The sequence below is a fragment of the Budorcas taxicolor genome, chromosome 4, assembly GCF_023091745.1.
Source record: "Budorcas taxicolor isolate Tak-1 chromosome 4, Takin1.1, whole genome shotgun sequence".
Classification (NCBI taxonomy): domain Eukaryota; kingdom Metazoa; phylum Chordata; class Mammalia; order Artiodactyla; family Bovidae; genus Budorcas; species Budorcas taxicolor.
In genome coordinates, this window is record NC_068913.1 from 103,419,072 (window position 1) to 103,431,604 (window position 12,533).

The 12,533-nt window shown below is 39.5% G+C and overlaps 1 protein-coding gene across 1 annotated transcript in view; it reads left to right on the top strand.

The window, feature by feature from the left end:
- AKR1D1 (aldo-keto reductase family 1 member D1) overlaps nucleotides 1-12,533 on the top strand; it is a 50,172-nt gene that overhangs the window by 14,269 nt on the left and 23,370 nt on the right. The window contains exons 2-3 of the mRNA XM_052638483.1: nucleotides 5,715-5,882; nucleotides 9,253-9,369. Of these exons, the coding sequence (XP_052494443.1) occupies nucleotides 5,715-5,882; nucleotides 9,253-9,369 (285 nt within the window). The remainder of the gene's footprint in view (nucleotides 1-5,714; nucleotides 5,883-9,252; nucleotides 9,370-12,533) is intronic.

The following is a 12,533-nucleotide window of genomic DNA, read 5'->3' on the forward strand; positions in this document are numbered from 1 at the left end:
CCCAGTTTGGGCTTTCACAGACAATATCGCTACAAAGAGTCTTACACACATTTTATTGCACAAGTACATGAGTTTCTCTAAGATATGTACTGTATGAGTATCAGTATCTTCAGTTCTAGTAGATGATGTCAATATAGACAATTTCCAAAGTAGTTATGTAATTTACATTCCCTCTAAGAATTCATGGGTGAACTTCTTGCTCCACACTGTCACCAATACTTGGTGTCTTTTTAATTTATTCGACTTTGGTAAGAGTAAAATCATCTTTCATTGTGGTTTTAACTTGCATATTCTTTACCCTACATGAAAATGGTCAATTTTTCATATTTTTTCATATTTTATTAGCCATTTGTATATTTTTTTGCAAAGTGGCTATGCCTATTATGCATTATTCTTTATTGGATTTTTCTTTTTATTTATATGGTGAATTTTTAAAATATCTGGATATGAGTTTTTTTTTATCAATTATGTCATGTAAAACTACGTCTTTTGAATTGCCCTTTTTAATAGTGTCTTTTGATGATCAGATGTCGATGCAATGCAGGAGAACTGGGTTTGATCCCTGGGTCTGATCCCTGGGTCAGGAAGATACCCTGGAGAAGGAAATGACAACCCACTCCAGTACTCTTGCCTGGAAAATTCCATGGACAGATGATCCATGGGATTGCAAAGAGTCACACACGACTGAGCAACTTCACTTCTGACTTTGATGATCAGAGTTTCTCAACTTTAATACTGTCACATTCATCACTCTTCTAATTTATTATTAGCACTTTCTTTAGCTTGTTTAAGAAATCCTCCTTTACCCAAGTGTCTTAGTTTGGGTACTCTGGGAAACAGCCTCTGGGAGAAGGAAATTTGCATGCAGGAGGCTCAATGGGGCGTAGTCTCAGGAACCAGACCTGCAAGGAGGTGAGAAAAGCAGGTCTGTGAAGAAGGGAGGGTTGAACTGTGATACAGCGGCTCATCAACCCCACAGAGAGCTCTAGAATGGGAATGGTGCCAGAGAGCTGTATTAAGTCAAGGGGACAAGGCTTTTACACACTTGCACCATCCGTAGAGGGAATCGGTATGTATGATTAGCAGCCAGCACTCCCAACAGCTGAGGAAATGAGTGCCTCTGTTCTGGGGGCTACCCCATGCCAACCACTAGTCTACCCATGGTGCCAACTAGACCTACTGGCTTTGTGCGCTAAGTTCTTCCCTGGGAAAAACGCTTCCAGAATGATTTGGTTTCTTTCCTGGAAAAAATTTTAAAGAGGTAGGTTATCAGTTGAATACAACTCCTGCCACTAAGGCTGTCTTCAGAACTTCCCTGGTGGTCTGAGGGTTAAGAATCCACCTGCCAGTGCAGGGGACACGGGTTCAATCCCTGGGTTGGGAAGATCCCACATGCCATGGGGCAACTAAGCCCATGCACCACAAAAGACCCAGTGCAGCTAAAAAATAAGTAAATATTAAAGCTGTCTTCAAGCTGCAATCGATACTTATTGTCTCCCTCTGAGACTCCCAATCTAGATTTCTGCACCCTTAGCCTACATCTCTGCTGGTCTAGGTGGCTTATGTGGTATTATGACCCAGATTCTCATCTCTGAATTGTGTGAGTCTCTTGTCCACTTATCCTTCTCAGATCATTTACTCAGGTCATTGTCCGTTAACTATCAAAATTGGGAAAGGGTATATCATTGACCTGGGTGCTAAACACTTTCTTCCCTGTCCCACTGGGTAAATATGGAGGAGCCCTACAGCCTTCAATTTTAAAACTCACTCATCCCTGTCAGAATGGCAGCTTTTCACCTTGAATGCTAAACTCTAGAAATAAGGAGCCTGGTTTGCCCCTGGAAACTAGGATCCATGGAGCCTAAAACTCAGGGATGGGAATCACACATTTTCTAAATGGTGTCAAAGGGAGTGAGGCTAAGCCTGTGGGGTTTTCAGACTCCTGTATTCTACTTGTGGGCCACACAACACTGGATGATGGATGTTGACCTAGGGTATGTCACACCTCATCCTTACTGGACTCCCAGCTTTCTTAAGTCAATAAAAGGTGCTGCTGTCCATTTCAGAAAACAGATTTCTTATTTTACTAGGAGTGTTCTTATGTATGGAGTCAATTTTTTTGTATTTTAGATTCTCCGATCTTATCACTTATTTGAGTCTACAAACATGGTATTCTATTTGAGCTTTCTTATTTTTCCCTAAAATTAACTTCCCCCAGAGAACCTGTCTTAATTTACATAGAATTCTCTTATGCTACATTTAACACCTACAGAGAAATATTAATACTTTTCTCACATCCACATTTCCAAATAATTCCTCCATGTTGATTAGAATTAAGTCCAAAATAGTAATTCACCTCACTGCTGCTTCTGCCATCTAACAAAATGTTTTTAGCAAGTAAAGATCTTTTAGAAAAGTCTCTTTAATGATACCTGAATAATCAAACTTTTCACTACTATAACCTGCTGCTGTGCCATAATCTTTATTTTAAAAAGCACCAGCCATATATTATTCAGGCTGAATCAGTACCACATTCCTACCTTAGCCCTTGTCTTTTACCCTTTCTTTGTACTAAATGTTTCTTTCCTTGGGTTAACCTTTGAAAATACAATCATATAGTGACTTCCCTGGTGGTTCAGTGGCTAAGATTCTGTGCTCCCAATGCAGCGGGCCTGGGTTCGGTACCTGGTCAGGGAACTAGGTCCCACATGCTGCAACTAAGGGTTTGCATGCTGCAACCGAGCATCCCGCAACCAAGCATACCGATGCCACAATGAAGATCTAAGATCATACGTGTTGTGACTAAGACCTAGCACAGCCAAATAAATTAAAAAAAAATTTTTTAAGAAAATACAATCATATATTTCAGTATGCATTGTTTGGGGCTTTCCCCCTTATATTAAATTTACTTTAGTTGTATAGTTGGTGGCTCAGAGGTAAAGAATCTGCCTGCCAATGCAGGAAACTCGGGTTCAGTGCCTGGGCTGGGAAGATGCCCTGGAGAAGGGAATGGAAACCTACTCCAGTATTCTTACCTGGAGAATTCCATGGACAGAGGAGCCTGGAGGGCTACAGTCCATGGGGTCACATAGAGTCAGCCACAACTGAACAACTAACACTTTTCACTGTCACTTTTCATAAACTATCAGTTCCAACCCGCAGAATCTCAGTGATATGTCTGAGATATATTTACTATCTCATAGTGAACTTTATTGTTTTTTGTTAGTACTATGCATATACCCAAGAAAGAAAGCAGTATTTTTACCTTTTCCCCAGTAAATTTCTGATTCTACTCGAACCCTCCTCTTCCCGCTGTGTTTTCGTTGTCACAGTTGTCATCAATAACACCTCATTTTACAGCTTGGGGGGTTTGGGCTTAATTTCTGTTCAAGCTCATATTGCTAAGTCACCTAAGATGTGTTTCTAACATTCCTGAAAAGTGTGTCTCCCTTTCCCAACTATTTTACATTTGTGACTATGAATTCTTTTTTTTCTAATACCATCTGTGTAGCCACCTGGTTCATTTTTCCTATCCTCTTTAAGTTAGTAGTAATGACTTTTAACTGAAATAGGGGAAGAAAACAGTTTATGCTCCCAACGCTTTTTGTTTCCAGCCCAGAACTATAAAGTCACTAGATACACAAGAGATTCCTGGTCTCATTCATTCTACAACAAGTCACCACGTGTCTGATATGACATTATCAAGCATTTGGTTAGAATACTGAAAATATAGACACAAGCACAAGTAGTTTTCAACATTTGTGAATGAGACGGGAATGATCATCCTCTGAATATGAGGTCAATAAAAATCTACAAACAGCATTAAGCCTCTCCCCTATACAAAACTGAAAATAGGACTTGTAATTTTAATTTGATGAGATTAGTTGTTTGTCTTAAGGAAAGTCTCCATCAAGTCCTTCACTTCTCATTAAGAAAAAATGCAAATGGAGCGCACTCTTGTATATTTAAATGTCTTCATAACTAAAGAACAGTAATTTATATGTGATTTGAAAAATGAATAACTTACATCTCAAGTGCTAAGCATTTGTCAGGTTTTGGGGTCCTGAATATCCTCAGTCTTATGCTTCATGCAGTTTTATGAAACGAACAAAGCTTTGGCTGCCAAATTTGATAAAAATGCATCTTGAAAAATGTAACACACCCCTGACAATCTTTTCATCCCAGCTTTACTGAGGTAATAATTGACATATAATAAACCACACATATTTAAAGTGTACAGTTTGATGAGTTTGACACATGTATATATTTGTGAAGCCATCATCATAATCAAGACAGTAAACATATCATCACTGCAAGCTTGTTTGAACGCCCTTGTTTTCCCTCCCTATGATTCATGCTCACAGACCCTACCCACTACTACAGGCAATTGCTGATCTGTCACTGTTACTATAGGTTAGTTTTCATTTTCTAGTGTTTTAATAAATAGGATCAGAAAGTATTTATTTTTTTTTTGTCTGACTTCTGGTATAATTATTTTGATATTCATCCATGTTGCTGTGTGTAACAATAGTTCATTCCTTCTTATTACTGAGTGGTATTCCAGTCTGCGGATGTATCTCAGTTTTTTTTTTTTTTACCCATGCCTTTAACTTATAACTGAGCCTTCTTCAATGAACTTGTGCCCTCCTATAACAGGACTGGGCTTCCCTGGTGGCTCAAATGGTTAATGCAGGAGACCCAGGTTTGATCCCTGGGTTAGGAAGATCTCTTGGAGAAGGAAATGGCAACCTACTCCAGTATTCTTGCCTGGAGAATCCCATAGACAAGAGGAACCTGGTGGGCTACAGTCCATGGGTTGCAAAGAGTCAGACACAACTTAGCAACTAATATACACTCACAACAGGGCTATCGTGAAATTTCTTGTCTTTGGGAACAATTGGTCAAGTTACATTTCTGAAGTTGCAAAGCCAAGGGCAGCCCTGGGATGAATGAATCTTCCATTAAGGGTTAGAGGTAACCTGATAGGTCAATTTCTCCAGTTTTCAGACTCCATCTTCCAGTCACAACAGCATAGAATTGGCAATTTGTCATGTTTGCTATAAAACAGTGTATGTGCCAAGTGTCCTGATTCCGTTCAGTTCAGTTCAGTTCAGTTCAGTTCAGTAGCTCAGTCATGTCCAACTCTGTGACCCCATGAACTGCAGCACGCCAGGCCTCCCTCTCTACCACCAACTCCCAGAGTTTACTCAAATTCATGTCCATTGACTCGGTGATGCCATCCAACCATCTCATCCTCTGTCATTCCCTTCTCCTACTGCCTTCAATCTTTCCCAGCATCAGGGTCTTTTCCAATCAGTCAGCTCTTTGCATCAGGTGGCCAAAGTTTTGGAGTTTCAGCTTCAGCATCAGTCCTTCCAGTGAATATTCAGGACTGATTTCCTTTAGAATTGACTGGTTGGATCTCCTTGCAGTGCAAGGCACTCTCAAAGAGTTTTCTCCAACACCACAGTTCAAAAGCTTCAATTCTTCAGCGCTCAGCTTTCTTTATAGTCCAACTCTCACATCCATCCACGACTACTGGAAAAACCATAGCATTGACTAGACAGACCTTTGTTGGCAAAGTAATGTCTCTGCTTTTTAATATGCTATCTAGGTTGGTCATAACTTTCTTCCAAGGAGCAAGATTAGGAATGATTAAACTAAACGAAAGATGTATTTCTCTTCTCCCCTCTCCCAATTCCCTATCATTTTAGACTCCTAAGGGGACCTGTGCAACATCAGTGAAGATTGCCATCGACATGGGGTACCGGCACATTGATGGGGCCTACCTCTACCAGAACGAGCATGAAGTGGGGGAGGCCATCAGGGAGAAGATAGCCCAAGGAAAGGTGCGGAGGGAGGATATCTTCTACTGTGGAAAGGTGAGTCTTCCCTTCACCTCATGGTGAGCCTGATGTCACTTTTCCCTGCTGAAGAAACTCACCAAGCTACCAGCTTGTGGGATCTTAGTTTCCCACACTTCCTGCAATGGAAGTACAGAGTCCTAACCACTGAACCATCAGGGGTGTCCCAAAGAGTGAGTTCTAAACTGACAAATTCCTCAATCTTGCCAAGAATTTAGGGACTAAATAGCCCCTTGAAGTTAGGGCAAGTTTCTTCCTTCATACTTGGGCATTGATTTAAGACAATATGGAAGAGCCACACCTACAACGAAAGTAGATTTGAGGAGTAAAGGGACATGAGGAAGTGGTTCATATTACAGTGAGCATTTGCCACAACTTTTTTCTTTAAAATAGGTAGCCTTTCTTCTCCTGTATATGCCAGTTTGTCCATAGATCACTAATTTTTTGAGATATAATTCGTGTACCATAAAGCTCACCATGTAAAATCAGTGCTTTTTAGTATATTCACAGAGTTGTACAACCATGACCAATACCTTTTCCAGAATATTTTTATCACTCCAAAAAGAAACCCCTCACCTACTAGTAATCACTTCCCATTTATCCCTCTCCCCTGCTACTGCTAAGTTGCTTCAGTCGTGTTCAACTCTGTGCGACCCCATACACAGCAGCCCAGCAGGCTCCGCTGTCCCTGGGATTCTCCAGGCAAGAACACTGGAGTGGGTTGCCATTTCCTTCTCCAATGCATGAAAGTGAAAAGTGAAAGTGAAGTCGCTCAGTCGTGTCCAACTCTTCTCGACCCCATGGACTGCAGCCTACCAGGCTTCTCTGTCCATGGGATTTTCCAGGCAAGAGTACTGGAGTGGGGTGCCATTGCCTTCTCCACTAGTCACTGGTAAACCCTGATCTACTTTTCTCTCTCTAGTTTTCCTATTCTGGACATTTCTTACAAAAGAATTCATGCAATATGTATTCTTTTCTGTGTAGCTTCTTTCTCTTATTATGTTTTCTACTTTCATCTACGTTGTAACATTTATCAGGATTTCATTTCTTTTTATAGCCAAATAATACTCCATTGAATGGATATATCACGTTTTGTTTACATCTTTTGAGAAATCTCAAAAGTGTAAATCTCCAACTGATGATAGTTAGAAATCACTATCCATTGAAAAGCAATCAGAAATATAAAGTATCATGATAAGATGAGAGCCAGTGGAAATATTGAATACATATTTACAGGCAGCCTTGAAGGAATGAAACTTAATAACTTTAGAGAACTTGTAATACAATTCTCCTAAGTTTTCTAAAGAGAACAAAATGGTGCTTCAGACTTCACTCACTGCCCCTTCTCCAAACTCCTTTCCAAGCTCTCTGGGAGCCTGCAGTTGCCCAAGTCAAGTCACCAGCCACTTACAGGCTATGATTTCAAGGGGCCATGTAGAAACACTGTCCCAAAATACCAGCCTGAAGCTTGTCACTTTATTACAGCTTTGCAATCTGATTCCTATAGATTTTGTTATTACAGAGTCTTTCAGGAGAACTCACCAAGAGTTTCTGGGGAAGAATAAACTTGAACTCATATCCTGAGGCCGTGAGCCAAAGATGGAAATATTTTTGAAGTTACAAATGAAAAACAAACAAACAAAAAAACTTAAAAACTTTCCTTTTTATCTCCCTGGTAAACAGTTAAAGTTGTTGCAATACCTATCACACTGAAAAAGAACTGAATTAAATTGCCCATTTCATAAGGTTGCTATGAGTTAACATTTACAAAGCACTTAAAGAGTACCTAGAACTGTTGAATAAAGATAGATTAAAATATATAAAACAGAATTTTCAATTAGATGGGATGTCAATAATATACAAAAAAGACCCACATTAAAAGCAAAAACACATTTTTTCACTACTCTTGCACTGTTTTCTCTTTTCTGTGCTTTGAAGGCAAGAAAAAAATTATTGTTCAACAGAGGAAAAAAATTTTAACAATTTTGCTTGCCCTTACTTGTGGCAAAATGTGTATGGAAATTCAAAAGTTGTTTTTTATCCAAAAAAATATGTGAGCAAATTCGGTGCTCCAAGAAAATATAATCATTTATCCTGAGGCTCTGAGTACCCCTCAGTACCCTGTTTCACAGACCTCAAGGGTACACATGCTCCATTCTGACAACCCAAGGCCTAATTTTTCATTACTTAGCATTTTAGAGACTGAGTAATTTCTTTTTCTTTTTTCTTATATATGTTAAACTGTCTACTTGCCTTTTATTTACCTTTCCAGCTTTATTAAAATATAACTAAGGTATGACACTATATAAGTGTACGTGTACAACACATTGATTTGATACAATTATATACTGCAAAATGGTTACCACCATTGTAAATTAGCTAACATCTCCGTCACATTACATAATTACCATTACTTTTTGTGATGAAAACTTTGAAGATTTATTCTCTTAGCAATAGTATTACTAACTATAATCACCATGCTATTCATTAGATCCCCAGAACTCACTCATAACAGGGAGTTGGCATCCTTTGACCAACATTTTTATTGGTTTTTAATTCATGAATAGCTGTTTAACTGATGATCATTTTGGAGGACAAAGATTTCCAACAAAGGAGTCTCCCATGCCACCATTTTGGTGACATCACCAGTTCAGATTGAGTAATTTCTGGTTAGGGATTGGCAGAATTTTCCTGGGGAAATGAGGAAGTGGACCAAATGGGAACAAAGGAGCTATCAAAAGGGATCTAAACCTTTACAATAATTTAAAATTTCACCAGCATCTACACCACCCATCACAGTGTGAAGCGTTGGTGAAGTCACGTACACAACCATATTTCTTACTCAGATGAGTCATACCTTCCATCAGTGAAATGAAAATAAAGCACCAGGCCAGGGCAGCACCACTAGTTGGATACATGTTCCCTAATTACACAATGAGGAAAAATGAAAGTGCTAAGGGTGGTTTCGGCAATTAGCGCAGGGCAGAGGAAGACTTCATTGCTGAATTAGGTTCTCTGTGGTTCAGGCGGATCTTTAAATCTCTGGTACTACATTTGGATCAAGTTATACTCTGGGTATCAAGACATATCAGTTCAACCTATACTCAGATGACACTGCAGTTTAAACATATTTCTGTGAAATGAAATGAGTGAATATAATGTATATGAGTGTAAAGACTGCTGGGGTGGGGAATTCCCTGGCCATCTGATAGTTAGAACTCCATGCTTCAACTGCAGGGAGCATGGATTCCATTCCTGGTCTGGAGACTGAGATCCTGTGCGCTGTGCAATGCAGTTAAAAAAAAAAAGTTAAAAATATTTTTAAAGGGGCACATTATTATTTTCAAAAATACCATGGATATTAACTATCCCCCTTTTTTTCTTTCAGCTGTGGGCTACACATCTTGACCCAGAGAGGGTCCGCCCAGCTCTGGAGAGGACACTCAAGAACCTCCAGCTAGATTATGTGGATCTTTACATCATTGAAATACCCATGGCTTTTAAGGTAGGTTCAGATGCCTAAAGGTTATGCTTCACTCTTTGGCAACCATGAGCAAAAAGCTCTGTGCAGGAAGCTCATTGATTACTTAGCACCATAAAATATAATGCTGTTATGTTACCATAAATGAGATAGTACTGACCAGGCCCAACAAATGCCAAGAACAATCCTGTGTATCCATCTCAGGCCTGGATCCCAAGTTTCTTGATTCATAATCCAATGCGTATTCTGTTATATCATGTCTTTACAGTTATACTTTGAACTTTCTTTGTTAAACCAACATATAATCTACTAACTGTAGTCCATACTGTAGTTACCCAGCATCCAGCACACCCTTCTTCCCATTCACACAGTCACGAAAACATCTCTGCATAAGATAATGTAAAGTAATAGATACAACTGAAAACTTACACTCCACCCTTCGGGTTTTCTTCCTTTGGATAGAATAGTCAGGTTTTTGAAGCCAGCTCCAAGATCAAGACTTTTGTGTGATATATATTCTTTTAGTTCAAATCACTCCTTCCATGAACTTTCTCAATCTGTGGGCTCACTGTTAATTTAACCACTACCAACACAACCACTATACACTTCTGAAGATCAGCAACAGCTTTAAAATTTCACTGAGGGAAGGAAAGACTGAAAAAGTTGATCCATGAGGTATGTGAGGTCCTGCTGAACAGGAAAAACAAGGGCTCTCTGCCATTGCAGTGACCAGAATTTCTTTACACAGCCAACCTGGCTGCCCCTGCTCTATTCTCTAGAAGCACCTTCCTTATTGACTTTCCTCTGTGGTCACATGCAAGATGTGACCTAGTGGGGGTGGTTTAGTTGCTAAGTTGAGTTCAGCTCTTGTGACCCCATGGACTATAGCCTGCCAGGCTCCTCTGTCTATGGGATTCTCCAGGCAAAAATACTGGAGTGGATTGCCATTTCCTCCTCCAGAGGACCTTCCCAACCCAGGGATCGAACCTAGGTCTCCTGCATTGCAGGCGGATTCTTTAGTGACTGAGCCACCTTAGCAATTATATATCCCAATAACTTATTTCGCCAAAGAGAAAACTTAGACCACAAGCAATGAACTACTTGGTCAGGCTTAAAGTCCATCAGGACTGGGACCAGATCCTGGTCCCTAATGCCAATCCCAATCTCGTTCCCTTACATTATACTACCCTCTCTCTTATCCTCATGAGCTTAATGATCCCAATGTCCTGTGGACTACAGTGATGTTTTGATTTCAGGCTCTTTGGATTTTGACCTCAACCCTTCTCTTCATTCAGCTAACTTTGATTCTTTTTTCGAATGGCAGAGTTCTAAGCTGAGTCTTACAGATTTGGAAAGAAGCTATATTTAAAAGTGAGAAAATGAAATTTACTTCTCTGTAGCTGACTAATGACTTGTAAAATCTTTTGGAGAAGGTAAATAGAGAAATTCTATTTCTATTTTTAAATAAGATCAGAGCTCAAGGACACAGAGAAGGTAAAACTTTTAACAGTGACAAATTTCACAACACAGTGACATTACCTCCCAACTGAACCTGTACTTCTTGTAATTGAGAAATCAATCTTTGAAGTCAAAATATCAAATGCTTTTTGAATCTCATGATTTTTAAAAAACAAATACCTTTCTTGCTAAAATGTTTTAGCACTTTGTTATTTTTTTAATGTCAAGTTAACAAGCAGACACAATTTCAGAACAAAATACACAGTACAAAAAAGCGTAAGACATTTTAAAAGGACAAAGTTATTGCTAAACAGGAATGAGAGTGAACAGGGTGGATTTTTAGAAGGTTGAATTATTCTTCTAATAATGCTTTATAGTCAGGAGCAGGAAAGGAGGAAAAAGACAATGGGTTTGTCCAGATGAAGAAATTAGTAAAGTTAGCACAGTGGAAGCTTAAGGAGACATCATAGAAATATCTAACATGGGTTCAGACATGATAAAGAATTAAATTTTGGGAGAGTAAAAACTATTAATATTAACAGAGTTCATGTTGGAGGCATAAAGCCATTTCAGATCAGAAGTAAAATTAGGAAATGCTAAAGATAAGAAACATGGAGGGAGAATAGAGTGGAAATAGCATCATAAGGTCCATCTAGACAAGGCTATGGTTTTTCCATTGGTCATGTATGGATGTGAGAGTTGGACTGTGAAGAAAGCTGAGCGCCAAAGAATTGATGCTTTTGAACTGTGGTGTTGGAGAAGACTCTTGAGAGTCCCTTGGACTGCAGGGAAGTCGAACAAGTCCATCCTAAAGGAGATCAGTCCTAGGTGTTCATTGGAAGGACTGATGTTAAAGCTGAAACTCCAATACTTGGGCCACCTCATACGAAGAGTTGACTCATTGGAAAAGACTCTGATGCTGGGAGGGATTGGGGCCAGGAGGAGAAGGGGACGACCGAGGATGAGATGGCTGGATGGCATCACCGACTTAATGGACGTGAGTCTGAGTGAACTCCGGGAGCTAGTGACGGACAGGGAGGCCTGGTGTGCTGTGATTCATGGGGTCACAAAGAGTCGGATATGACTGAGTGACTGAGCTGAACTGAACTGAGCGGAAGCATCATAAGTGTTAAGAAGGTCAAAGGGCTTAGAAATCAGAGATTTACAGGGTAGTTGATATGAACGATTACATGTCTTTGAGGAGAAAGGAGTCCTTTCCCACTTTCAGTATAACAGAAGAAAATTTAGATGAAAATGTTAGATGAAATTTAGATGCCCCCTTTGTTAAAGAGGGCATGGGAGAAAGTGTGATCACCAGGTAAAAGTTTCATTCAGGTAAGATGGCAGAGGGGAAAATTCAAGAAATTTTAAAAAATATAATGGATTTTATCCAATTCCTTGCTCCTTTTTAATAACAAAAAATTCCTATTATCAAGATCTACAAAGACTTCTATGCCACCAACCAAATCCTATAGACAATTTGTCCTCATATGTTATTTGACCTCTTTCAATGCAATTGATCACTGACTCTTTCTTTGTACATTTTCATCTTGTGGCTTTGATGATGTCATCCTCTGATGATTCTTTGGTAGCTCCTTCCCCACTAAACTCCAAATGCTTTGCCCAGTGCTCTTCCTTCAATATTTTTGCCTGACTGAGCCACACTCTTTCTGTAGGTGATTTCACCCCATTGCATGGATTGAATACCATTTAATATGCTGAGGAACTCC